Source organism: Schistocerca nitens, chromosome 1, assembly GCF_023898315.1.
Source record: "Schistocerca nitens isolate TAMUIC-IGC-003100 chromosome 1, iqSchNite1.1, whole genome shotgun sequence".
Taxonomy (NCBI): domain Eukaryota; kingdom Metazoa; phylum Arthropoda; class Insecta; order Orthoptera; family Acrididae; genus Schistocerca; species Schistocerca nitens.
The window spans coordinates 683,482,373-683,509,931 of NC_064614.1; the positions used below are offsets into that span (position 1 = coordinate 683,482,373).

General features: G+C 44.0%; 1 protein-coding gene across 1 annotated transcript; it reads right to left on the bottom strand.

Moving 5' to 3' along the window:
* Nucleotides 1-5,347: 5,347 nt before the first annotated feature.
* On the bottom strand, nt 5,348-27,161 carry LOC126195199 (nuclear autoantigenic sperm protein-like). The gene is made up of 2 exons (XM_049933752.1): nt 26,891-27,161; nt 5,348-5,892 (listed from the first exon to the last, which is right to left on the bottom strand). The coding sequence occupies exons 1-2, from the start codon at nt 27,159-27,161 to the stop codon at nt 5,438-5,440; spliced, it is 726 nt and encodes a 241-aa protein (XP_049789709.1). The 3' UTR covers nt 5,348-5,437.
* Between the last annotated feature and the right edge of the window lie 398 nt (nt 27,162-27,559).

Below are 27,559 nucleotides of genomic sequence, written 5' to 3' on the forward strand. Positions count from 1 at the left end.
CCCTTTGGAAAAAAATTCCAGTAAACATGTTATTGCCCACAGCTGTGGTTCTTCCCTGCCGGCGTGGGCAGAGTTTACTTGTGAGATTTTGTAGAAAGGGAAGAATTGTGCCGGCCGAAGTGGCCGTGCGGTTAAAGACGCTGCAGTCTGGAACCGCAAGACCGCTACGGTCGCAGGTTCGAATCCTGCCTCGGGCATGGATGTTTGTGATGTCCTTAGGTTAGTTAGGTTTAACTAGTTCTAAGTTCTAGGGGACTAATGACCTCAGCAGTTGAGTCCCATAGTGCTCAGAGCCATTTTGAAGAATTGTGGAAAACAGTTCTATTCCCAGGCCGTACATTGGTCGGCACTGGCAAATTGAGTATTTTGAGAGCTTCTAGTGATGTGATTGGCTTGGTAAAAGTTGAGGTGGGAAACAGAGGTGAAGAGCGATCCTGCTCGACTCTCGGTAATGGTCTTCCGTTCTGGGTTCTCGTACTGAGAGGACGTTATTCAAGTCGTCTCCCGTCTTGGTCTTTTGCTCTGAGAGGACGTTAGCCGCGCCAGCTCTGTGCTGCCGGGAAGATTGTTGCAAACAGAGAAGTTTACGGGCAGCGGTCTGTTGTCCGAGTAGCGTAGGAGTGTACTTTCCGAGACGCCACACGCCAACCGCACAGCCGCGCCGTCGCCGTCGGGGACCGCCGCTGCAACAGGAATATTACGGTGAGACCTTGCTTCGGCCTGTGTTAGGAGTAACGTTAAATAGTTGGATCACGTGCAATAGCTGTTTCCACAGAGGTTTCACGGTACTTTGGGTTCTAGCGGTTCTTCGTATTTTACGTTTTGTGTCGATGTCAGTCGGTCAGCCAAGTTATAAGAGATCGCATTTTGGACAGATTTTAACACAGTTCACTACCAATGCCAGTTAGGAGGATAATTTGTAAATTTTTCATTGTGTTTTATTTAGCATTGATATGAAGGCTATAATAAAATTGTTGTGATTCATTAGAGCCGTTACTTTCAGCAGTTGATCCTGAATTCACCCTTTTGCTTTATTTTATTTTGTGTATGTGTTTGACGTCACTGAACACCTTAAGTGTGATCGTTCATGTTTTGAAGTAAAAATAGATGTGATTTATCGTCAACGCTACCACCGCAGATTAACTAGGGGTGACAGGGCCACATTTAAATCTAGCGTTATCCAATTTTGCGTACAGTTCCACTCCCAGTTTCTCTGTAAGTTGTTTGTCAGGGGCAAACACACGCAAAAATCGGACAAGCAATTGGTGGGGTGTTACACCATATCTTTATTCTTTATGTCTATGTATTTGCAGCCCTCTGCCGCTAGAGAACTCCGAGTTGTAGTGTATAACGTGGTGGTGTGTAACACGACTATGCCGTTGCGTGACAAACAGCGTGCTGTAATCGAATTTCGAATTGGAAAAGTGCGTCGTCACATGGAACACCCCCTCCTTCAGCACGACAGTGGCAAACTACACACGAGTGCTGCGACATCTGCAACAAACGGACGCCTTGGGTCCACTGCCATTGATCATACTCCTTACAGCTATCCGACTTGGCCCCATCTGATTTTCATCTGCTTCTAGAACATGGAAAAACACCTTCAAGGACTTCACTTTCATAGTGATTAAGCGGTGCAAGCAGAGGTGAAGTTGTGGCTCCGATAACAAATTCAGACTTTCGACAGTGACGTTATCAACAAACTGGTCTCTCGTTGGGAAAAATGCGTTCGCCGCCAGGGTAACTGTGTCGAGAAATGAGTATTTAGATCTGAAGAATAGCGACGTAGAAAGTTAATAACGTTAGTTTTATTGAAAAGTTTTACGAGTTTTCGAATAAATTCGGAACACCCCTCTTACATAAAGTTCGTATGTAAATTCTCTTCATGGACGATAATCCTTTCAAGACGAGCTGCTCTGGTGAATCAATGTCTCAGTGAGGACGTCCACTGCATGGACCGACCAGCGAGGTCTTCTGATCTGAATACTGTGGAGTACGTCTAGGATGCTCTGGGAAGGGGCGCTGCAGCCCGTCAGCCTCCACTCTGCACAGTCATTTGTCGGGACAGGCGCACTTGAAACCGCTAAGAAGACTGTGCCACGTCCCTGCCCCGCAAGTGTGGCAGCTATGGCTAACAGTTGTTACTGAGAAACATCTATTAAGGTTTTGTTACATTTTTTGAAAAGTATGTCTTTGGTTTCAGGGCAGTTCTAATTGTATTTTTTGGCACTGTGGAATGCTAAATGACTTGCAGTTATGCCATGTCTGACAGCCTTTCGACATAATAATGAGTGAATACGCGAAATCGGTTATCTACATGATCTGTTAGAGCGACTGTGACGGAAAATAAAAGAAGAAACATATGAGTAGAAACATACAATTCAGTAGAAACATACAATTCAGAAAATTGTGCGAGAGAGAATCATCAAACACGCTCTAACACGCAAAAAAAAAAAAAAAAAAATAAATAAAAAAAAAATCATATGTCCCATGAACAATAATGTAGTTACTGGAAGTGAAATATTTGATTTAAGTATAGTACATTGTTTTGAAATGAAAGTCTGCGAGTGGTTTCACAACCGAAAGTGGTTATTTCGAACTTCCTTTAATGAGTTAATTAAGTCGAGCGGGTGTTTTTTCGTGCAAACACATCTTTCTATTAGACACAAGAAGCATTTTGGACCACAACATAATCGATGTCTCTGGCTCGTACAATTCGAAACTTCATATCAGTTCCTACGACATCGAATTCCTTTACTTTAAGTTGTCAATTTGAGATTTTCAGTAAACGAACGTCAAGACGTAGCGCATTTGTAACGTTTAATTAGAAACGCGTTGAAATGTGAGTCTGCGATTTGGTATCGTTGAGGTAAGTTATGAGTTTTGCGTAGATTGGTAGGCTGATTCGGGTGAGGGAACCAAACAGTGAGGTCATCGGTCCCATCGGATTACGGAAGGTTGTGGAAGGAAGTCGGCCTTGCTCTTTGACAGGCCGCGCGGGGTAGCCGCGTGTTTTGGGGCGTCTTGTCGGTCTGCGCGGCTCCCCCCCTCGGAGGTTCGAGTCCTCCCTCGGGCATGGGTGCGTATGCCGTCCTTAGCGTAAGTTAGTTTAAGTTAGATTAAGTAGCGTGAAAGCTTAGGAACCAATGACCTTAGCAGTTTCGTCCAATAAGATTTCATCACAAATTTCCAATTTTCCTCTTTCACAGGAACCATTCCGGCATTTACCTGAAGTGATGTAGGGAAATCACGGGAAACCTAAATCACGATGGTCGGACTCGGATTTGAACCATCGTCCTCCCGAATTCGAGTCCCGTGTGCTAACCACTGCGCCACCTCGATCGGTTAATTTTGCATATTCAGTAATAGTTTTCGATATAGAAATGCGACTGAAAGCCGCGCGGGGTTAGCCGAGCGGTCTGAGCGCAGCCGGCACGGTAGCTCAGCGTGTTCGGTCAGAGGGTTAGCTGCCCTCTGTAATAAAACAAACTGAGTGAATGGATCAATAACGAACTTCAACGGGCGTCAGGTGACGTCCGCCACGAACAATTACAACGAACTATAACGAACAAAATTAGATTACAAAAAAAAAGGCGCTGCAGTCATGGATTGGGCGGGTGATCCCGGCGGAGGTTCGAGTCCTCCCTCGGGCATGGGTGTGTGTGTTTGTCCTTAGGATAATTTAGGTTAAGTAGTGTGTAATCTTAGGGACTGATGACCTTAGCGGTTAAGTCCCGTAAGATTTCACAGACATTTTTTGCGACTGAAAATCGGCTTGTTAGATATAATGAGGTGGCCTGTGCTATAAAAAGCATGGTTCATAGTTTTTAAATTTAATGTAGTTCAAATTATGCTTTTGCAAATGCAGAGCAACATGAACACAATACTACAAATTTGTGGTTTAAGTATGCAGCAGCGATGGGAACGCCAAGTATTTCGACTAGTTTTGAGCAGTTAGAAGAGCAAAGAATTTTGTAACCGGCCATTATTTCCAGCTTGCTATTCCTATAACGTTTATCCACTGCGTGATGCCGCCGGGACGTCTACAAAACACAGTTACGTATTAAAGTCGAAGACACTAATCGTCACCTTGTAAGAGGTCCGCGCAGATGTAATTTCGATGTATTGCTCATGCGCTGCCTGCGGTATGCAAGGTATAAGAGAATCTCTGACCAGAGAGCAGGGTTGACTGCAGTAGGAACTGTGTAGCTGTAGCAGTTAGTTGTTACTAGTCTGGAGTCTGCTCTGGTCTGGTCTGGTGTATCGTGTTGGCTGGCCCGGTCGCGGTGCAGCGATGCCGGAGCCTGAGTATTATTGTATAAGGTAAAAAGCAGCCTCGCGCATATGTAGTAATGTTATCTCAAGTCGCATGTAAATGTTTTAAAACTCTCGTAATAATAATCTTCCTCATAAAAAGTAACTTTTAACAACCATTCATTTCAATTTAAAGAATTTACTAATTTCTCCCATCCATGATCATCCCGATTATTGCAATAGAAAAATCAGTTGCTTCCTTTCATAAATGACAGATAGGTCGGCCAGCATTGCACAGAGCTGTGCCGGAAAAATTTATTGTAAGAGCAGATACATCCGGCGACTTCATTGAGGTAAGAATTTTTTCCTTTTTTTTTATTATTAATTTTTTTTCCTGACTAGTTTCTTCAGTCAGTCACATACCATTGAAATGTCTAAACACACACACACACACACACACACACACACACACACACACACACACACCTTATGAAAATAAATACACACTCAACTTCTTCACAGAAAATAATATCAAAACTCCATCTGTAATCACCCTAGTTAGTAAAGAGAGGCACTTAGAAAGTGCTGATATTGTGAAGTAAAAGTACTAGACCTATGAATGCAATGCCCATATGATGTAGACTATTCCTAGGGATGCGATTTTTGTCAGTCTGCTCATATCAGTTTCACTATGTAAGCTTACTGAATGCAGGTAGTCAACATGTGATCATGGATATGATTAAATTATGATCTACACTAGTATTAAAATAAACTTCACCTCTTGGCAAGACACAATTAATAGAGTCCTAGATCTGTTTACTAACTCACCAAACATTCTGAATGTAACGTTAAGTTCTATAAACATTTCAGTCATCTAATCTACTACATATAACTCAACTGCCAAGACAATCACCTGCCTTTAAATTACAATTTTAACAAATGTGTGCCATATTTAACCCACGTCTTGACAGAGAGTAACCAATGTTCTTTGTTTTCAACACAAATACAGTACCATACGTATTTCGCACCAAAAAAAGTTAAACCAGCATTTGAATTTCAGTTCTAAGAATGTTTCAATAATCGTAATGTCAAATGCTGATTTCGTTTTGTGCATTACGTGATGTACAGTCCTCTACTCGCTATGGCAATAACAGGGATTGGTGTCTCTTCAAATTAACGTAGATTACACTAGATCTTGCTCAGGTTCTGTTTTACTCCATTTACTATCTGACATATCCAAGTCCAACTTACGCTTCTTCCACACTAAATGGGTGATATTGGACACCGGCTTTGATTCAGTGGATGAAGCTGATGTTGATAACGATGCAGATGAAGTACCAGCCTGACCAGGACTTCCCTGCTGATCTTCACAGCGCTTCTCAAACATCGCCTTCAATGTTTCGTTTTTGAAGTCTTTCATATCCTGAATTTTGTCTTTAATCTCAGGCAATAAAGCCTTTATTTCTGTGATTTCACCGTCTATAGTATAAAATGCATCAGATTTGGATTCTTCCGCCACTTCACTGCCACTGTCCTTTCTTTGCTCCAGTATTTTAATTCTTTCTTCCAGCACCTCAACAGCTTCGGAAAAGTACTTTATAGATTCGTCGAAATTGCTTGCAAGTAAATGAGCTAAGCCTAGCTGGTACAATGTTTCCGCTACACACCTATCATCGGTTTTGAGAAGTTTCTTTCTAATTTCTAAACATCTATTTATATATATCTTCTGGTAAACCTTCCGGGATGTAAGGTCGTGGTCCCGGAAGGTTTACCAGAAGATATGTCATCCGGTCGTGAAAGCCTTCATACTATGATTTATTTATATCTTCTAGAGCTGAAGTATAGTTTTCAGATTCTAAGCTAATCTCGCCCAAATACATGTGTACGTCTGCAAGTTTAAGTTTAATGTTTTGGTCGTTGTCATCTTGTCTCTGAAAAATAATTTTTACGAGTTCCAACATTTCCCACGCCAATTTCAGATTACTCACTGTCTCAGCATCATCCTCATCTTTGCTCGTGCGCTGCCTGCGGTATGCAAGATATAAGAGAATCTCTGACCAGAGAGCAGGGTTGACTGCAGTAGGAACTGTGTAGCTGTAGCAGTTAGTTGTTGCTAGTCTGGAGTCTGCTCTGGTCTGGTCTGGTATCGTGTTGGCTGGCCCAGTCGCGGTGCAGCGATGCCGGAACCTGAGTATTATTGTATAAGGTAAAAAGCAGCCTCGCGCATATGTAGTAATGTTATCTCAAGTCGCATGTAAGTGTTTTAAAACTCTCGTAATAATAATCTTCCTCATAAAAAGTAACTTTTAACAACCATTCATTTCAATTTAAAGAATTTACTAATTTCTTCCATCCATGATCATCCCGATTATTGCAATAGAAAAATCAGTTGCTTCCTTTCATAAATGACAGATAGGTCGGCCAGCATTGCACAGAGCTGTGCCGGAAAAATTTATTGTAAGAGCAGATACATCCGGCGACTTCATTGAGGTAAGAATTTTTTCCTTTTTTATTCAGAATGATCTTTCAGGGCTATGACGCAGCACTGCTGTCGTCCAAAATTTACCAGGTTAAATTCACAGTGAATTATTGAAAAGTCATAAGTGAGCGACAATTTAATTGAGAGGTTAGTTACATTGTTTTATTACCAGGTTACTGAATTAATTTTTTTATTGGGACGTTACACTGAATGTGAACGACGTAATTATAATTTTTACTGTTGAGAGGTTTAGGAATTTTTCTGTTTTGAGGTTACGCTAAATGTGAATGAATTTAGAGCTTAGATTAAATCAGAAAGAATTTTGTGTGGAGGTTAATGTGAAAAGAAATTTTGTGGGGAGGTTACAAATGAGAAAGAATTTTGTGGGCAGGTTACACTGAATGACGATATTTATTTATATTAATGATTATAAATTATTGTGGGGAGGTTACACTAAATTAGAATCATATTCATATTATTTATTTTATTTTGTGGGGAGGTTACAACCTTCACAAACGTTGTACTGTGAAAGTGGATGACAACGAAAAAACCTTAAACTTTCATTTCCGTAAATCGACACAGGGGCTGTATTTTGGTCTGAAAGTACCTGTAGGTAGTTACGTTGTACCGTAATCCATACAAACTGCAAGTGCGCTATGGGGAATTTACGTTAGCTTTATATACGACCTTACCTGGAGTGTCAACTACCTAGTTATTTAGCTTCCCCACATATTCGGGAAGAAACTGACCTTGTTGCAGTAAAATGGGACGATGTATCGCCACGTTTCAGAGTGGACGTCACAACTGTTCTTTACAGTTTCCTTAATCGTGGAGTTTTGGACAGGACCTGTTGCATGTCCTCCTCAAAGTACATATCCCATATGGATTAAATGTTTCCTCAACAAAAGATTACATCGTTTACTCGGCAGAAGGTTGTGATTTGAACTATTTGTATAAAAGATGGTGGAAACTGTTTGTGCTGTCGGATCTGAGATAATCTAGCTGGCGTGGAAAGCTCGAAACAGAATATCGTTAGGTGCTTGACACGGTGCAAGTATTTAAAGTTATCAACGAATCTACGTAAACTGATAGACACTTTGTCAACGTTAGCAAAAGAACATTAACACCCGGCTCGGGTTTTGTAGCATCGCGAAAACCCGTTAATATCTTCAGAACCCTTGTATTTAATGAAGCAACAAATTCAAATTTTGCCACAGACAGACAAAAACAAACGAGTATTTTGCCCTGACTTTGTTATTTTTAAATTAGTGTAACATTAATTGTATCTTTTCTGGCAGCCATACTCGAATTAATGGCTCCAGAGGCACTCAATTAAAATGCTGTACATTACCATTTTGACTGAAATGTGTGCTTTTATATAGAGCAAAATTATCATTATCACATAACTGTAGTTTCGTTTTTATTAATCGATTAGTACTCTGTATGTGTTTTTCTAACAAAGCTTATTGTTCTGTTTTGCTGTGATAGCTGGAGTAGGGGCACCGATCCATTTGTTTGCAGTGCTCTGTGTTGTCGATGGACCTGGGAGGAACTTCGTGGAGCATGCAGAAAAAACGGTAATTAGCGCAGACACACACACGATTAGGTCGTTTCAGCTGTTGGGCTGCCGAGCTCTCTGTTTGCACAATAAACACAGTGCTTTTTTTTTTTTACGGAAAAACGTTGCAAGTTTTACGGTTCGGAGTGGCAGACAGGTCATGTGTGTACCAGTGTACTGTATGGTTTACTGTTATATTTAGTTACATTTATATGCCCATGCGCGAGCCTTCATGATCTAAAAAATTTCAAACGTTCGCTAATGTCAAAATATTCTTGCTTCGCCTATGCTTATTCGCCTGTGACGCTTACGTATGCTTCTTTGATAACGGTGTAAATCTCTACACGCCATTAGTATATAGAGCTCTGTTATTCTGGCATAAATAACTGTTCTCCACATGGAGAGATTAGTTTAATGTCTGTTATAGACAGAATGTAAGAAAGATTGAGGTTTAAAGTCCCGACGGTGACAACGATGACGATGACGACGACTTAATTACAGACCAGAACACGTTAGGAATAATATTCACTATAATACTGAAAGGAATTGGCCGTGCATTTTCAAAGGAACCAACTCGGCATTAGCTTTAATGGACTTTGCCATAAAAGGATGTTATGGTGTAAGCGATACAACAAAGGGTGGCAAAAGGAAGGAAGATCTGGGAAGTGGAATAGGCTTTCTTCAACAGTACTGCGCATGACTGAATCGTAGACTGTTGGGTATCCGGTGAAGAAGAAAGTGGAAAAATTTGAGATGTGCTGATGTGAAATACCGTCAGATATTTAATGGATGAACAAGGAAGAAAGGTAAAGGTACTAAAAACAACTGACTTATGAAAACCTCGAGTAAAAGGAAGAATGGAATAGCAGAATATCTGCTGCGACACCCAACTAATGCTAACGTGATATACAAGTGCGGTAGAGATGAAACATTGTAATGCGTGACGAAGGTTGAAACGCGTTGTGGAAGATATTAGATATACTGGGGAAGTAATTTTGGTAATTGCAGATACTCGGTATCAATCAGAAATACGAGCAACAATTGGCACTACAGTGACACAACTGTTACAAATCGGGTACTTCAAGGACAGCTCCGAGACAGACACTCTGTAGCGTGCATTCCACTGGCCCAAAACCACCACCATTTGCGACTTCAGTGGTGTCGGGCGAGTGCTCATTGGAGGGCAAGGTGGAGGTCTGTTGTGTTTTCTGATGAAAGCTAGATCTGCCTCGGGGCCATTAATGGCCGTGAGTTGGTTAGAAGGGGACCAGCTGATGGTCTGTAAGCAACCTGTCTGCGTGCTAGACACACTTTACCTACACTTGAAGTTGTGGTACAGCGTGAAATTTCGTATGACGGCAGGATCACACTCGTGGTTATCCCACGCACCATGACTGCTAGTTTGTACCTCAGTCTGGTTATTCGATCCGTTGTGCTGCCATTCATGAACAGCATTCCAGGAGATATTTTTGAACAGGACAACGCTCGCCCACATACCGCCCACATGCTCTACCGAGTCGACATATTGCCATGGCTTACTCGATCTCCAGATCTATCTCCAATCGAGCACATATGTGATATCATAGGACGACAATTCGAGTGTCATCAAATGGTTCAAATGGATCTGAGCACTATGGGACTTAACTTCTGAGGTCATGAGTCCCCTAGAACTTAGAACTACTTAAACCGAACTAACCTAAGGACATCACACACATCCATGCCCGAGGCAGGACTCGAACCTGCGACCGTAGCGGTCGCGCGGTTCCAGACTGTAGCGCCTAGAACCGCTCGGCCACCCCGGCTGGCTCCAGTGTCATCCACATGCAACATTAACTGTCCCTCTATTGACCGACCAAGTGCAACAGGCATGGACCTGCATCCCGCAAACTGACATCCTATACCTGTACAACACTTTTGCATGCTTGTATTCAACATTCTGGCCATTACACCGGTTATTAATGTACCAGCATTTCACTTTTGCAGTGGCTTATCTCGCACTTGCATTAACCTGTGATCTTGCAATGTTAACCGCTTAAATAGTACCTAGACCAATGGAAACCCGAAATTTCATTCCTCTACATTAATTATTTTTAGGTGTTGCGATTTATTTTCTGTCAATGTATTCGGCGCAGATAGCGCAGTTCCACATTGAGTTCAAGTTGGAACCATCATCATTATCTTCTATATATGTTTTGCCTTGTCTGTTATGCGTACTTAACTGGTTTTAGCCTCTCGATATTTCGTCGTCCTATTTTTTTTTTATTTTCACAGTATTTCATAACATTTTTACTAGTCTGTCTTCCTCTCGTGCTACTGCTGCGCTCTTTCCGTGTGCTTCTGTGTTCTATTTTTCGTTTAGAGACAATAATTCTAAGCAGGCTCATATTTCTGTATTTTGCTTTTGGTCTTGTGTATCCTGCTATATGTCCGAGAAGTCTTGTTTGCACACTCTGGAGTCTTAGTGTATTCTTCTTTTTTGTTAGCCGTGTTTCGCTTCCGTACATTATAACTGGGCATGAAAGCACTTTGTGAAATTTCAGAATAATTCTATTGATTAAGTTAAACTTCTCTGTGTTATGTTGGAAATCAAGAGATGTTTTACATCCAAAGTGTTTAAAATGTGTTACCTGCTCTACTATTTTCTCATTTTGGACTTATTTGGTTATTCCTATAAAATGCCATGATTTTTCTTTCGTTATCAGATATCCGCAGCTGTGTTAAGCACAGATTATTTGTAATTAATATGCTGCTCTTTGTAGATTTACGCAATAATAGCAGTAATTACTTTGTTATTTGCAAATAGCAGCGTCCAGTACATAGTCTGAATTTTTATGATTAAATTAATGAAAAGGGAGTTTATTTATCCATCACAAAATAATTTCGATTAAATAGGGGTTCAGAAGCACAGGTGATAAACTGCACCCTTCTCTTAGATCTAGGTGGATGCTCTCTTTATCTCGATTGCTTTTGCCTCAGATAGATATATGTGACTCTTCATACTCACTTACTACGGCTTTTACTAAATGTTTAAGAAAGTAGAAGAACTCGCCTCTATTGATACAATAAAAAGCTTTAATAGATTTCCTGTTTTTCAGCAATTTATTGAAACTAGTTGTGTTATCATACATCTCCTTTCTTATCTGACTTTTGAATGCTCTTCTTTGAAGTTGACTTCAGCAAACTTACTGATTTTTCTTATAATTATTTTGGAATATATCTTGCAGACTGTATTCAGTACGCTTATACCTCGACAGTTTTCGCATTCTGACCGGTACCCCTTCTTGAATATAGGGAATATCACTGTTTGCTTCCACTGCTGTGGAATGTGTTTGTTGGAATCTTGCATTATATTATTTGTGCTTGCAGCCCTTTTCTGTTAATCAATAACACGATCATAGTTTTAGTTTTTCAAACACAGCTACTAAATTAATCCTACTTACTCCATTTCGGCCAACGCAATCAGTCATCTGTCGACAAAGGATCAAGACTGAATCTTCTTTCGTGGCTCTCGTTTTAGCAGATCCGCGGAGCAGAGAAAAAGATCCCAAGCCACGTGGTGTCTCAGAGTGTCTAGTTACTGATCTTCTAGTTACTAATCTCCTGTTTCCATGTGCTGTAAAGTACTAATAAAACTAGCGTAGTTCCAGCTAATAAACCAGTGGCAGATAAGTTTCGAGTACTGAGCGTACAAGAAGGAGGGTCGTCCATTTGTAGCATCAATGTCCGATCACGTATCTACGTATCTTCATTTACAGCTACAGAAACACCCCCCCCCCCCCCCACACACACACACACTACAAGACGCTGTAAGTCGTGGTGGAAGTACTTCCTACCGTTGCTAGTCATTCCATTCGCAAATGGTGGGATGGGAAACTTATTTCCAGAATGTGTCTGTAAGAGCCCTAATCTCCCTTATTTTGTCCTCACCGTCCTAATACGATTTGAAATTGCCGCTAATGCCGGTTTTCTGAAGTTCCCAACAGCCTTTCGCAAAGAGATCGTCTTTTTCCCTCGGATCGTTACCTAAGGTCACGATAAGCATTTCCGTAACACTCTTGCATTGAGGATGCCGACAAGTAACGAATCTAGCACCGCACTTCTGAACTGATTCGATGTCCTCATATAACACTGCTTGATGGAGATCTCACACCTTTGAATGGTTCTCTCAACCTCCTCCTTTATAGATGCGCTACACTTTATCAGAATTCCCTCGATAAACCATAGTCGGCCATTCGTATTCCCTACAGTCGCTCTCATGTGCTCCTCCCATTCTACATCTACATCTACATCCATACTCCGCAAACCACCTGACGGTGTGTGGCGGATGGTACCCTGAGTACCTCTATCAGTTCTCCCTTCTATTGCAGTCTCGTATTGTTCGTACACGTGGTCTAGGGGTAGCGTCTTTGATTCATAATCAAAACGTCTTCGGTCCCGGGTTTGATCCCCGCCACTGCTTAAATTTTGATAAATAATAAGCATTGGCGGCCGAAGACTTCCGGCATAAGAAGTCAGCCTCATTCTGCCAACGGCCTTGTCAAAGAGGGCGGAGGAGCGGATAGAGGTTCAGGGCACTCTCTTGTCCTAGGGGTGGGAAATTGCCCCTAAAGGCGGAAGAATCAGCAATGATCAACGACATGAGGATGCAGAAGGCAATGGAAACCACTGCATTAAAGACACGTAACGTGTATCCACAGGCCATGTGACCTGTAATTGAAGAAGTGTCATGATGATCTCTCCATTGGAAAAAGAATGCGGAATAGTCCCCCATTCGGATCTCCGGGAGGGGACTGCCAAGGGGGAGGTTACCATGAGAAAAAGATTGAATAATCAACGAAAGGATAACGTTCTACGAGTCGGGGCGTGGAATGTCAGAAGCTTGAACGTGGTAGGGAAACTAGAAAATCTGAAAAGGGAATTGCAAAGGCTCAATCTAGATATAGTAGGGGTCAGTGAAGTGAAGTGGAAGGAAGACAAGGATTTCTGGTCAGATGAGTATCGGGTAATATCAACAGCAGCAGAAAATGGTATAACAGGCGTAGGATTCGTTATGAATAGGAAGGTAGGGCAGAGGGTGTGTTACTGTGAACAGTTCAGTGACCGGGTTGTTCTAATCAGAATCGACAGCAGACCAACACCGACAACGATAGTTCAGGTATACATGCCGACGTCGCAAGCTGAAGATGAACAGATAGAGAAAGTGTATGAGGATATTGAAAGGGTAATGCAGTATGTAAAGGGGGACGAAAATCTAATAGTCATGGGCGACTGGAATGCAGTTGTAGGGGAAGGAGTAGAAGAAAAGGTTACAGGAGAATATGGGCTTGGAACAAGGAATGAAAGAGGAGAAAGACTAATTGAGTTCTGTAGCAAGTTTCAGCTAGTAATAGCGAATACCCTGTTCAAGAATCACAAGAGGAGGAGGTATACTTGGGAAAGGCCGGGAGATACGGGAAGATTTCAATTAGATTACATCATGGTCAGACAGAGATTCCGAAATCAGATACTGGATTGTAAGGCGTACCCAGGAGCAGATATAGACTCAGATCACAATATAGTAGTGATGAAGAGTAGGCTGAAGTTCAAGACATTAGTCAGGAAGAATCAATACGCAAAGAAGTGGGATACGGAAGTACTAAGGAATGACGAGATACGTCTGAAGTTCTCCAACGCTATAGATACAGCAATAAGGAATAGCGCAGTAGGCAGTACAGTTGAAGAGGAATGGACATCTCTAAAAAGGGCCATCACAGAAGTTGGGAAGGAAAACATAGGTACAAAGAAGATAGCTGCGAATAAACCATGGGTAACAGAAGAAATACTTCAGCTGATTGATGAAAGGAGGAAGTACAAACATGTTCCGGGAAAATCAGGAATACAGAAGTTCAAGTCGCTGAGGAATGAAATAAATAGGGAGTGCAGGGAAGCCAAGAAGAGATGGCTGCAGGAAAAACGTGAAGACATCGAAAAAGATATGATTGTCGGAAGGACAGACTCAGCATACAGGAAAGTCAAAACAACCTTTGGTGACACTAAAAGCAACGGTGGTAACATTAAGAGTGCAACGGGAATTCCACGGTTAATTGCAGAGGAGAGAGCAGACAGGTGGAAGGAATACATTGAAAGCCTCTATGAGGGTGAAGATTTGTCTGATGTGATAGAAGAAGAAACAGGAGTCGATTTAGAAGAGATAGGGGATCCAGTATTAGAATCGGAATTTAAAAGAGCTTTGGAGGACTTACGGTCAAATAAGGCAGAAGGGATAGATAACATTCCATCAGAGTTTCTAAAATCATTGGGGGAAGTGGCAACAAAACGACTATTCACGTTGGTGTGTAGAATATATGAGTCTGGCGACATACCATCTGACTTTCGGAAAAGCATCATCGACACAATTCCGAAGACGGCAAGAGCTGACAAGTGCGAGAATTATCGCACAATCAGCTTAACAGCTCATGCATCGAAGCTGCTTACAAGAATAATATACAGAAGAATGAAAAAGAAAATTGAGAATGCGCTAGGTGACGATCAGTTTGGCTTTAGGAAAAGTAAAGGGACGAGAGAGGCAATTCTGACGTTACGGCTAATAATGGAAGCAAGGCTAAAGAAAAATCAAGACACTTTCATAGGATTTGTCGACCTGGAAAAAGCGTTCGACAATATAAAATGGTGCAAGCTTATCGAGATTCTGAAAATAGTAGGGGTAAGCTATAGGGAGAGACGGGTCATATACAATATGTACAACAACCAAGAGGGAATAATAAGAGTGGACGATCAGGAACGAAGTGCTCGTATTAAGAAGGGTGTAAGACAAGGCTGTAGCCTTTCGCCCCTACTCTTCAATCTGTACATCGAGGAAGCAATGATGGAAATAAAAGAAAGGTTCAGGAGTGGAATTAAAATACAAGGTGAAAGGATATCAATGATACGATTCGCTGATGACATTGCTATCCTGAGTGAAAGTGAAGAAGAATTAAATTATCTGCTGAACAGAATGAACAGTCTAATGAGTACACAGTATGGTTTGAGAGTAAATCGGAGAAAGACGAAGGTAATGAGAAGTAGTAGAAATGAGAACAGCGAGAAACTTAACATCAGGATTGATGGTCACGAAGTCAATGAAGTTAAGGAATTCTGCTACCTAGGCAGTAAAATAACCAATGACGGACGGAGCAAGGGGCACATCAAAAGCAGACTCGCTATGGCAAAAAAGGCATTTCTGGCCAAGAGAAGTCTACTAATATCAAATACCTGCCTTAATTTGAGGAAGAAATTTCTGAGGATGTACGTCTGGAGTGCAGCATTCTATGGGAGTGAAACATGGACTGTGGGAAAACCGGAAGAGACGAGAATCGAAGCATTTGGGATGTGGTGCTATAGACGAATGTTGAAAATTAGGTGGACTGATAAGGTAAGGAATGAGGAGGTTCTACGCAGAATCGGAGAGGAAAGGAATATGTGGAAAACACTGATAAGGAGAAGGGACAGGATGATAGGACATCTGCTAAGACATGAGGGAATGACTTCCAAGGTACTAGAGGGAGCTGTAGAGGGCAAAAACTGTAGAGGAAGACAGAGATTGTAATACGTCAAGCAAATAATTGAGGACGTAGGTTGCAAGTGCTACTCTGAGATGAAGAGGTTAGCACAGGAAATGAATTCGAGACGGGCCGCATCAAACCAGTCAGTAGACTGATGAAAAAAAAAAAAAAAAAAAAATTGTACGTGGAAAGAAGGATTGTCTGTATGCTTCTGTGTGGGCTCTAATCTCTCTGATTTTATCCTCATGGTCTCTTCGCGAGATATACGTAGGAGGGAGCAATATACTGCTGGACTCTTCGGTGAAGGTATGCTCTCGAAACTTTAACAAAAGCCCGTACCGAGCTACTGAGCGTCTCTCCTGCATACTCTTCCACTGGAGTTCATCTGTCATCCCCGTAACGCTTTCGCGATTACTAAATGATCCTGTAACGAAGCGCGCTGCTCTCCGTTGGATCTTTTCTATCTCTTCTATCAACCCTATCTGGTACGGATCCCACACCGCTGAGCAGTATTCAAGCAGTGGGCGAATAAGCGTACTGTAACCTACTTCCTTTGTTTTCGGATTGCATTTCCTTAGGATTCTTCCAATGAATCTCAGTCTGGCATCTGCTTTACCGACGATCAACTTTATATGATCATTCCATTTTAAATCACTCCTAATGCCTACTCCCAGATAATTTATGGAATTAACTGCTTCCAGTTGCTGACCTGCTATTTTGTAGCTAAATGATAAGGGATCTATCTTTCTGTGTATTCGCAGCACATTACACTTGTCTACATTGAGAGTCAATTGCCATTCCCTGCACCATGCGTCAATTCGCTGCAGATCCTCTTGCATTTCAGTACAATTTTCCATTGTTACAACCTCTCGATACACCACAGCATCATCTGCAAAAAGCCTCAGTGAACTTCCGATGTCATCCACCAGGTCATTTATGTATATTGTGAACAGCAACGGTCCCATGACACTCCCCTGTGGCACACCTGAAATCACTCTTACTTCGGAAGACTTCCCTCCATTGGGAATGACATGCTGCGTTCTGTTATCTAGGAACTCCTCAATCCAATCACACAATTTGTCTGATAGTCCATATGCTCTTTCTTTGTTCATTAAACGACTGTGGGGAACTGTATCGAACGCCTTGCGGAAGTCAAGAAACACGGCATCTACCTGCGAACCCGTGCCTATGGCCCTCTGAGTCTCGTGGACGAATAGCGCGAGCTGGGTTTCACACGACCGTCTTTTTCGAAACCCATGCTGATTCCTACAGAGTAGATTTCTAGTCTCCAGGAAAGTCCTTATACTCGAACATAATACGTGTTCCAAAATTCTACAACTGATCGACGTTAGAGATATAGGTCTATAGTTCTGCACATCTGTTCGACGTCCCTTCTTGAAAACGGGGACGACCTGTGCCCTTTTCCAATCCTTTGGAACGCTACGCTCTTCTAGAGACCTACGGTACACCGCTGCAAGAAGGGGGGCAAGTTCCTTCGCGTACTCTGTGTAAAATGGAACTGGTATCCCATCAGGTCCAGCGGCCTTTCCTCTTTTGAGGGATTTTAATTGTTTCTCTATCCCTCTGTCGTCTATTTCGATATCTACCATTTTGTCATCTGTGCGACAATCTAGAGAAGGAACTATAGTGCAGTCTTCCTCTGTGAAACAGCTTTGGAAAAAGACATTTAGTATTTCGGCTTTTAGTCTGTCATCCTCTGTTTCAGTACCATTTTGGTCACAGAGTGTCTGGATATTTTATTTTGATCCACTTACTGCTTTGACATAAGACCAGAATTTCTTAGGATTTTCTGCCAAGTCAGTACATAGAACTTTACTTTCGAATTCATTGAACGCCTCTTGCATAGCCCTCCTCACACTGCATTTCGCTTCGCGTAATTTTTGTTTGTCTGCAAGGCTTTGGCTATGTTTATGTTTGCTGTGAAGTTCCCTTTGCTTTCATAGCAGTTTTCTAACTCGGTTGTTGTACCACGGTGGCTCTTTTCCATCTCTTACGATCTTGCTTGGCACATACTCATCTAACGCATATTGTACGATGGTTTTGAACTTTGTCCACTGATCCTCAACACTATCTGTACTTGAGACAAAGCTTTTGTGTTGAGCCGTCAGGTACTCTGTAATCTGCTTTTTGTCACTTTTGCTAAACAGAAAAATCTTCCTACCTTTTTTAATATTTCTATTTACCTCTGAAATCATCGATGCCGTAACCGCTTTATGATCGCTGATTCCCTGTTCTGCGTTAACTGTTTCAAATAGTTCGGGTCTGTTTGTCACCAGAAGGTCTAATATGTTATCGCCACGAGTCGGTTCTCTGTTTAACTGCTCAAGGTAGTTTTCAGATAAAGCACTTAAAAAACTTTCATTGGATTCTTTGTCCCTGCCACCCGTTATGAACGTTTGAGTCTCCCAGATTATATCCGGCAAATTAAAATCTCCACCCAGAAGTATAACATGGTGGGGAAATCTACTCGAAATATTTTCCAAATTATTCTTCAGGTGCTCAGTCACAACAGCTGCTGAGCCAGGGTACCTATAAAGACATCCAATTACCATGTCTGAGCCTGCTTTAACCGTGACTTTCACCCAAATCATTTCACAATTCGGATCTCCGTCAATTTTCTTCGATATTATTGCACTTCTTATCGCTATAAACACGCCTCCCCCTTCACTGTCCAGCCTGTCTCTGCGGTATACATTCCAATCTGAGTTTAGGATTTCATTACTGTTTAGGTCTGGTTTCAGCCAACTTTCTGTCCCTAGTACTATACGGGCGTTGTGACCGTTTATTAATGAGAGCAGTTCTGGGACCTTTCTATAGACGCTCCTGCAGTTTACTATTAGCACATTAATATTGTTATTCCCTGTTGCATTTTGCCTACTCCTACCTTGCCGCGTCTCAGGAGGCGTCTTGTCGGGCCTAGGGAGGGAATTCTCTAACCTAAAAAACCCCCATGTGCACTCCACACGTACTCCGCTACCCTTGTAGCCGCTTCCGGCGTGTAGTGCACGTCTGACCTATTCAGGGGGACCCTACATTTTTCCACCCGATAGCGGAAGTCGAGAAATTTGCACCCCAGATCCCCGCAGAATCGTCTGAGCCTCTGGTTTAAGCCTTCCACTCGGCTCCAAACCAGAGGACCGCGATCGGTTCTGGGAACGATACTACAAATAGTTAGTTCTGATTCCACCGCGTGAGCGAGGCATTCCGCCTTCACCAATTCCGCCAACCGCCTGTACGAACTGAGGATGACCTCTGAACCCAGACGGCAGGAGTCATTGGTGCCGACGTGAGCAACAATTTGCAGTCGGGTGCACCCAGTGCTCTCTATCGCCATCGGTAGGGCCTCCTCCACATCTCGGATGAGACCCCCGGCAAGCAGACAGAGTGAACACTGGCCTTCTTCCCCGACCTTTTCGCTATTTCCCTAAGGGGCTCCATCACCCGCCTAACGTTGGAGCTCCCAATAACTAATAAACCCCTCCCCCCGTGTGCCTGCTCGGACCTTGCTGAAGGAGCAGCCACATGTCCACTCACAGGCAGAGCGGGCGATGCCACACGGCCAGCCTCCACATTTACCCTCCGCCTCGTGCGCCGTAGTTTAAGAATTTTAGATCTGTGTCAAGGATTGCATCATTATTGCTGTATGTGAACGTTGCAGAGATGTTTCTCCTACCCGTCCACATTAAATTTATTCGTAATTAAATCTATCTGCCATTCATAGCACCGAATAGAAATTCTGTCAATGTCATTCTGAATTCCTATGAAGTCACCAGGTGACGAAGCTTTTCCGTACACAACAGCGTCTTCAGCAAACAGTCTTAGATTAATGCCCACCCTATCGCACAGATCGTTTATGTACATAGGGAACTGAGCGGCCTGATCACATGTCCGTGGGACACTCTCGGCATTGCCTTTGTCTGTGATGAACTCTCGCCGTCCACAAGAACGTAATTGTTTCTATTACTCAAAACGTCTCCGTGCCACTCATATAGCTGAGAAATTATACCGTATATTGTACCTGCAAATACGCTGATCAGCCAGAACATTGTGACCACCTACCTAATAGCCACTTTTCGGACGGATAACAGCGGTGCCACGTCATGGCGTAGAAGCAATGAGGCCTCGTTAGGTCGCCAGAGGATCACTACATCTGCACAGCCAAGTCACCTAATTCCTGTAAATTCCGGGGGTGATGGCGATGAGCTCTCACGCCACGATCACTCACATCCCAGACGTGTTCGATCTGGTTCAGATCTAGCGAGTTGGAGGATCAGCAGATCAATTGGAACTCGCCACTGTGTTCTTCGAACGACTTCATTAAACTTCTGGCCTTGTGATATGGCGCATTATCTTGTTGAAAAATGCCACTGCTGTCGGCGAACGTGATCATCATGAAAGGGTTTATGTGATCTGCAACCAGTGTACGATACCGCTTGGCCATCGTGGTGCCTTGAAGTGCTCCACTGGACCCATCGATGCCCACTTGAATGTATTATGAAGCCCACTTGAATGTATTATGAAGCCGCCGTCAGCTTGTCTCCGGCCCTAGTACAGGTTGAAAGCTGTTTCCCGGTACGACGTCTGATTCACGCCCACAGATCGCCGTGACGAAGAAGGTATCGGGATTTGTGAGGCCACGCAACGCTCTGCCACTCCGACAACGTCCAGTGCCGATGGTCACGTGCCGATTTCAGTCGTAGTTGCCGATGTCAGGGTGTTAAAATTGGCACGTGCATGGGTCGTCAGCTGTGGAGGCCCATCGTTAGGAGTGTTTGGCGCACTGTGTGTTCAGGCACACTTGGACTCTGCCCAACATTAATGTCTGATATTAGTTGCGCCACAGTTCGCCACCGGTCCTGTTTTACCAGTCTGCACGGCCAACGACGTCCGACAGATAATGACGCGAGGCCGCACAATCCCACGACGTATGGACGTGGTTTCAGACACTCGCCACAGCACTCCTCGAACGCCCGACAAGTTGTGCAGTTTCCGAAATGCCCATGCTGAGCGTCCGTGCCACCACAAGCTGCCCTCGGTCGAACTCAGACAGTTCGCGTGTCTTCCCTATTCTATACAAGGACGGCACGCACACTCATACTACATGCACCATGCGTGTGTCTGACTACGCAGTCATTCCCTGCGCACTTAACGCTGCTATCGCCTGGACGGTTTTACACCGACAGTAGGTCGGTGTTCACGATGTCCTGGCTGGTCAGTGTATATGAAATATCTACTTCGTGTGGCCTGTCCCACATTCTGCTGCATATATTTGGTCTGTGCACAAGTTCGTAGCGTTTTTGTTTTGCGTGTTGGTATTCCGGTTGCTGTAAGTTTATTTATAGATTGACATTTTTATTTGTAGTTCACTGGTGCTGGTTGAGTTTACTAATTGTCGTTTTATCATTTGTAGATAGTGAGTGGAGCTGTGGACACTAGAAAATGGAGTGCCACGTGGAGAATTCGGAACATTTACGACGTGTTCTTCTGTTTGAGTTCAATAGAGAGGTTATAGCAACGGAAACAGCCATAAATATTTGCACCATATATTGGACAGAACTCGACAATTTCCTTTCCGGGTGACAATGCGTTGCGAACATGGCTGAACGAGCTCTTAAAACCACGTGGTTTCTACAGTCGCGGAATCGAAAAGTCATTGTTGTAAATAATGAAGGGGAATATGTTATTGAGGGCTAAATTTAAATTTAAATTTGTGGTAAGTTCCTATGAGACCAAAGTACTAAGGCCATCGGTCCCTAGGCTTATACACTACTTAATCTCACTTAAACTAACTTGGGTAAGGATAACACACACACCCATGTCCGAGGGAGGACTCGAACCCCCGACCAGTGTAGCCGCGCGAACCGTGGCAAGGCGCCTTACACCGCATGGCTACGCCTACGCGGCGACGACTGAAATATCTGTTATCTGTATCTGTTGTGTTTATTAAATTTGTGGAAAAATTCTAAGAAACTTATGCTCCGACCTAACATTTGCTTCGGCTATCTATATGAACGAAGTATTGTTTTCTTGTTGTTAGTAAATCTGTTAGTTTATGAATGATGAAGGGAGTGCAATTACTTACAGATGTAAAAAAAAAACTATATATGTTATTGTGCACGATATACGAGAGAGAATTGTCAGAGCATGTGCTTCGAAGTGACGAAGTGATAAGAGATACCACTCATTCCATGATAAGAAGATTGCAGCACTGCACTGATATCAACAGTAAATGGGCGTTCTTGCCACCTTTGTGACCTTCGTTGACCTTCAAACACCTTACTGTTACCCATCATTGTTTTCGTCTCGATAGCCGCTATCAGAAAGTAACTACCAAACTGTAGCATCCCATTAAAAAAACAAAAACAAAATGACCTTCATATCTCTGAAGCGACCCCACCTAGCAACAAAAAACCAACATCATATTACGGCCACCGTTGTCCCATGTAACTTCTGTCCCACAAACTTTGCGACTACTACCATACTTTCTGAGTTATTCTAGGTGGCAATAGCTAGTGACTCACCCTGTATAATGTCTAAAACTATAATAATGGAAGACCACGATAAAAGTCCTGGAATTAAGAAGTTTATAAGACATGAATGTAGTCTTTCGCCTCTACTGTTCTATATACACATCGAAGAAGCAAAGAAGGTAGGTTCAACAGTTAGATTAAAACTGTGGGTGGAAGGACATCAATGTTAAGACTAAATTGTTGAGGCTTTCGTGGCCACTTGTTGACAAACTGCCTATTGGCTTCTGTTTCGGGTTCTTCGGCCGACGTTCATCTAATGATTTTTTTGACGTTTCGCCAGCACGAGTGGCTAGCATTGTCAAAGCTTCAACCTCCATTGCCGGTGGTGAACTGGAGCCGAGCTCGCGGGCGCAGACTATATGTACCTGGCGCGCCAACGTCCGAGGACTTCTCCGCGGTCATTTCCGGTGCGGTTCTCCTCTTGCTACCTGCGACGGTCGTTCGCTGCAGTACGGGAAGCCAGGATCCGTGGCAGAACACGCACTGAATGAGACCGACCACGTAATAAAATTCGCCGACACGGAAGTTCTGGCTGTAGAGAACCACTATCACACGCGCTTGTTCAGAGAAGCTGTAGAAATACAAAAACACGCGAACAGTTTGAACAAGAAAGAGGAAAGCCTTAAGGTAAACGGATCCTGGCTTCCCGTACTGCAGCGAACGACCGTCGCAGTTAGCAAGAGGAGAACCGCACCGGAAATGACCGCGGAGAAGCCCTCGGATGTTGGCGCGCCAGGTACATGTAGTCTGCGCCCGCGAGCTCGGCTCCAGTTCACCACCGGCAATGGAGGGTGAAGCTTTGACAATGCCAGCCACTCGTGCTGGCGAAACGTCAGAAAAATCATTAGATGAACGTCGGCCGAAGAACCCGAGACAGAAGCCAATAGGCAGTTTGTCAATGTTAAGACTCGTTGACAGCATTGTTATCCTCAGCGAACGTGAGAAAGTATTGCACTGTCTGTCGAATGGAATAAACACTCTAACGAGCAAGCAATATGGATTGAGAGTAGGCCTAAGAAGGATTATACTAATGAGAAACAGAAATGAAATTAGCGGATAAACTTACCATCGAAATTGGGGACCACGAAGTAGACGAAGCGAAGGAACAGGAAGATGCACGGAGGAAGGATGATACAGAAAGCAGACTCGGACAGGGAAAGAGGCCATTTCTGCCCAGAAGGAACCTACAACCCTCAACATCTGCCTTAAATTGAGGGGAAAATTACTGAGGACGTACGTTTGCAACATACTCTGCAGGAGAAAATAAATTAGTACATGTGGAAAAAATAGTCGACTCTGATCCGATGATGGCATATGCCACCTGAGGAATAGTAAATGTACTGATAGCGTAGTGGCATAGCTTCCAGGCGGCATCTGTGTCTTCCCTTTGACAGAGAAAGGTCACAGCCTGAAGGGTCAGAGTGGTGCAAACGTATGTAGCAAATAATCAACCACGCCACGGGAACGCATTAGTGCTTCCTTGCAGTCAAATGAGTCAGTTTGAAAGGGGTCAAATTGTGGCCTTCCGACGGCGGGTTGGTCTTTTGGGTGAATTGCCACACAAGTTGGAAGTTCTGTATCGGTTGGGCAATGGCGCCGGTACTGGTGGTCACGTAACATTCTTACATCCGCAGACGAGGTTCGGGACGTCCAAGCAGCGCAGACGCCAACCAGATTCTTCATATTGTAATAGCAGCAGTGGCAGGTCGTACAGATACCACAGCACAGATAAGACGGCTTGTGAGCCCGAACGCTTCAATACAAACCGTCGCGAACCAGTTACCAGCAGTGGGATTATGGGCACACACACCTCTAGCTTGTCTTCAAATGGTTCAAATGGCTCTAAGTACTATGGGACTTAACATTAGTGGTCATCAGTCCCCTAGACTTAGAACTACTTAAACCTAACTAACCTAAGGACATCACACACATCCATGCCGGAGGCAAGATTCGAACCTGCGACCGTAGCAGCAGCGCGGTTCCGGACTAAAGCGCCTAGCTTGTCTTCCAGTCACACAACAGCATCGACGTGAACTGTTCGACTGGTGCCTTCAGAGGGTTGGAGTGGCGCCCCGTGGTCTTCAGCGACGAAAAGTGATAGTGCCTGCACGCAAGTGACGGTCGTTTGCGCTTACGACATAAACCTGGCGTGAGCTGTCTGGTAGAGTGCATCTGTCTAAAGCCTTATGGCCTGGATTGATAAGCTACCTTTGGCGTTTCTGGAGAGGACAATAACCAGCGCTCGGTAGGTGCAGAATGTTGTTAGACCCATTCCTTTGCCGTTCTGCCGGCCGCGGTGGTCTAGCGGTTCTGGCGCTGCAGTCCGGAACCGCGGGACTGCTACGGTCGCAGGTTCGAATCCTGCCTCGGGCATGGGTGTGTGTGATGTCCTTAGGTTAGTTAGGTTTAAGTAGTTCTAAGTTCTAGGGGACTTATGACCTCAGATGTTGAGTCCCATAGTGCTCAGAGCCATTTTTTTGCCGTTCTGGCAACGGGAGGCCAATGCGTTGTCCCAACAGAGGATAATGTTCGTCTACACACTGCCCGTGAAACTCAATGTGTAGCAACTTCCTTGTCCAGTACTATCTCCGTTCTTGTCTCCAGTCGAGAAGTGACTCATGTGATTCATCAATCAACAACTCTTGCAGAACTACATGAACATGTCGAGCAGCTGTGCCTAACTTATACCGGGGCAGTATTCACTATCTGCCATCGAGTGGATGCCAGGGGCAGCGCCTCCATTGTTGTCCATGGAGGCTACACCACGTAGCGATAAGAATGTTTTAGCATGGGTCGATACCTGGTACCTCAGAAACGCTTGTGATATTAATCTGTAAATAAGAGGGTGAGTCAAATGAAAACCTTAAATTTGTAATAATAAATCGAACTTTCGCTCCGTAACCTGTAAGTTGGTAAGCGTGCTACAAACAGCGTGCAGAATGGCCTGTAGGTGGCAGCATAGTGCAGATGCACACATATCATTGCAGTATCATTATAAAAATGGCCGCTCCACTTGCGACTTGCACCAGGGAAGAACAGCGTTGTGTTATTCGGCTTTTGCGTAGTGAAGGTGTGAAACCTATTGAAATTCATCGACGAATGAAGGTTCAGTATGGTGATGCATCTCTGTCACAGCAGCAAGTCTGCGAATGGAATAGGAAGTTCACAAATGGCGTGACTTCAGTGGAAGATGCTCCTCGTCCAGGTCAGGCACAACGAGTTGTGACTAAAACTGCTGGGTGACACTGAATGACATTGCAGCATGTTTACAGATTAGTCATGGGTCAACACACCACATTGTGCATGATGTGCTCCAGTTTCACAAAGTGTCTGCAAGATGGGTGCCACGGCCGTTGACTCCTGTAATGAGAGAACGACGTGTTGATGCTTGTGAAGAACTTCTTTGGCGCTTTGAACGAGAAGGTGATGGCTTCCTTGCAAGAATCGTTACTGGGGACTAAACCTGGGTTCACTTCCACCAACCGGAAACGAAGAGAGCGAGCAAAGAATGGCGCCATTCCTCATCACCAAAACCAAAGAAATTTCGAACAGAACCATCAGCACGGAAGGTTATGCTGACTCTCTTTTGGGACGAAAAAGGCGTCATTTTGGAGCATTACATGCCTAGTGGGACCACTGTCACCAGTGCATCATACACAGATCTCCTAAAAAAATCATCTGCGGCCTGCAGTCAAATCAAAGCAACGTGGATTGCTGTCAGCAGGTGTCCTTTTGCAACATGACAATGCAAGGCCCCACACTGCCCGTACAACAGTTGCAACAATCACAGACCGGCATTTTGAGTGTCTTCCTCATCCACCATACTCACCAGACCCTGCCCCAAGTGATTTCCATATGTTTGGACCACTCAAAGACGCAATGGGAGGAAAGAAGGTCCGTTCTGATGAAGAGGTACGCCACGCGGTGCATGAGTGGTTGCGCGGACTACCAAAAGAATTTTTTTCTGAAGGAATTTATGCACTTTGTAAGCGCTGGAGAACTTGCATTGAGCGTGGGGGAGATTATGTTAAAAAGTGATACAGCTTTGTACCACTTCTGCACAATAAATAATATTTAAAAAAATATTTAAGGTTTTCATTTGACTCACCCTCGTATAACCATTTCATGTACATATGCTCTGTTGCAGCGATAAATCCTGACTGAATTTGAAATCGCTAAAAGGTTGTAGGCTACTAATTTTTTTCCTGCAATGTAGCATTGTATATAAACGTTTCGTTTGCGATATTGTGTTATAGAATGATGTTGAATATTAGATGGTCATGACGGCCTCATCAAACTAGTCATAAGACTGATAAAAAAAAGCCAGCATAGTGCAGCAATCTTCTTCCGACCCAGTCACCCGTCGTTTTTCTAAATTAGCGATAGTGTTTAGAAGAAGCCAAACTCGTTGCTCAGCTCTGACTCTGATAAAATGACCCGCGACAGAGCGTTCAAGTATAATCTCCGTTCTGCCATCTCCTCCCACGGCACTGCACTGCTATCCTACCCGCATCGACGTCGTAAAAAGCCTCGATGGCAGTGGGGCTGAACCTCGAGTTAAGCTGACCGGTGTACGTATCGAGTAGCTTCTGCTTCTCGTGGGCTGCGCGCCGCCCGGCGAGGCTGCGGCGGACAAAATATTTGCAGACGCGGCGCGGCTGCTCTGTAGAGTCAACAGCGCGGCGGCCCAGCCACGACAGCTTGCGGCGGCGCTGAAATATTAAGCGGCCGCGGGCCCGGTGCCGGGGTGCGCGCTCCGGCACGTGGCACTGCAACATCGCGGCTGTCGACGTGCAGCAGCGGGAAAGTGTGAAGGGACACAGCACGGCCGCCGCACTGCCTGCTGGGTTTCATTACCTGCAGTGGGGTGCTGTGCTGTGCTGCCGTAGAGGCGAGCGTGCGCTGCCGGCGCGCGGCACTCGCTCGTTCAGCACCCACTTTCCAGTGCCAGACGCGTCTCTCCGCAGACGAGGAGCAGCTGCTTCGCCGCCTTTACAGCGTCTTCTCATCCTCTCGTAGACTACAGTCACATTGATAGCGATGCTAACAGCAAAAACATTCGGGTCACTTTACTGTTCGAATCTTTTACAGTTACTTGTTTGATGGGTATTTACGTGAAACGGCTATACATGCCTGAAATTAAGGACCACCGATTATGATATTTATCATCAACAAT

Bases quoted from the DNA above. Each gene is read 5' to 3' on its own strand.
- LOC126195199 (XM_049933752.1), bottom strand. From the start codon at position 27,161: ATGTTGCAGTGCCACGTGCCGGAGCGCGCACCCCGGCACCGGGCCCGC. The intron at 5,893-26,890 runs GTAGGATAGCAG...TGTACCAGCTAG, and splicing joins TTTTTACGACGTCGATGCGG to GCTTAGCTCATTTACTTGCA.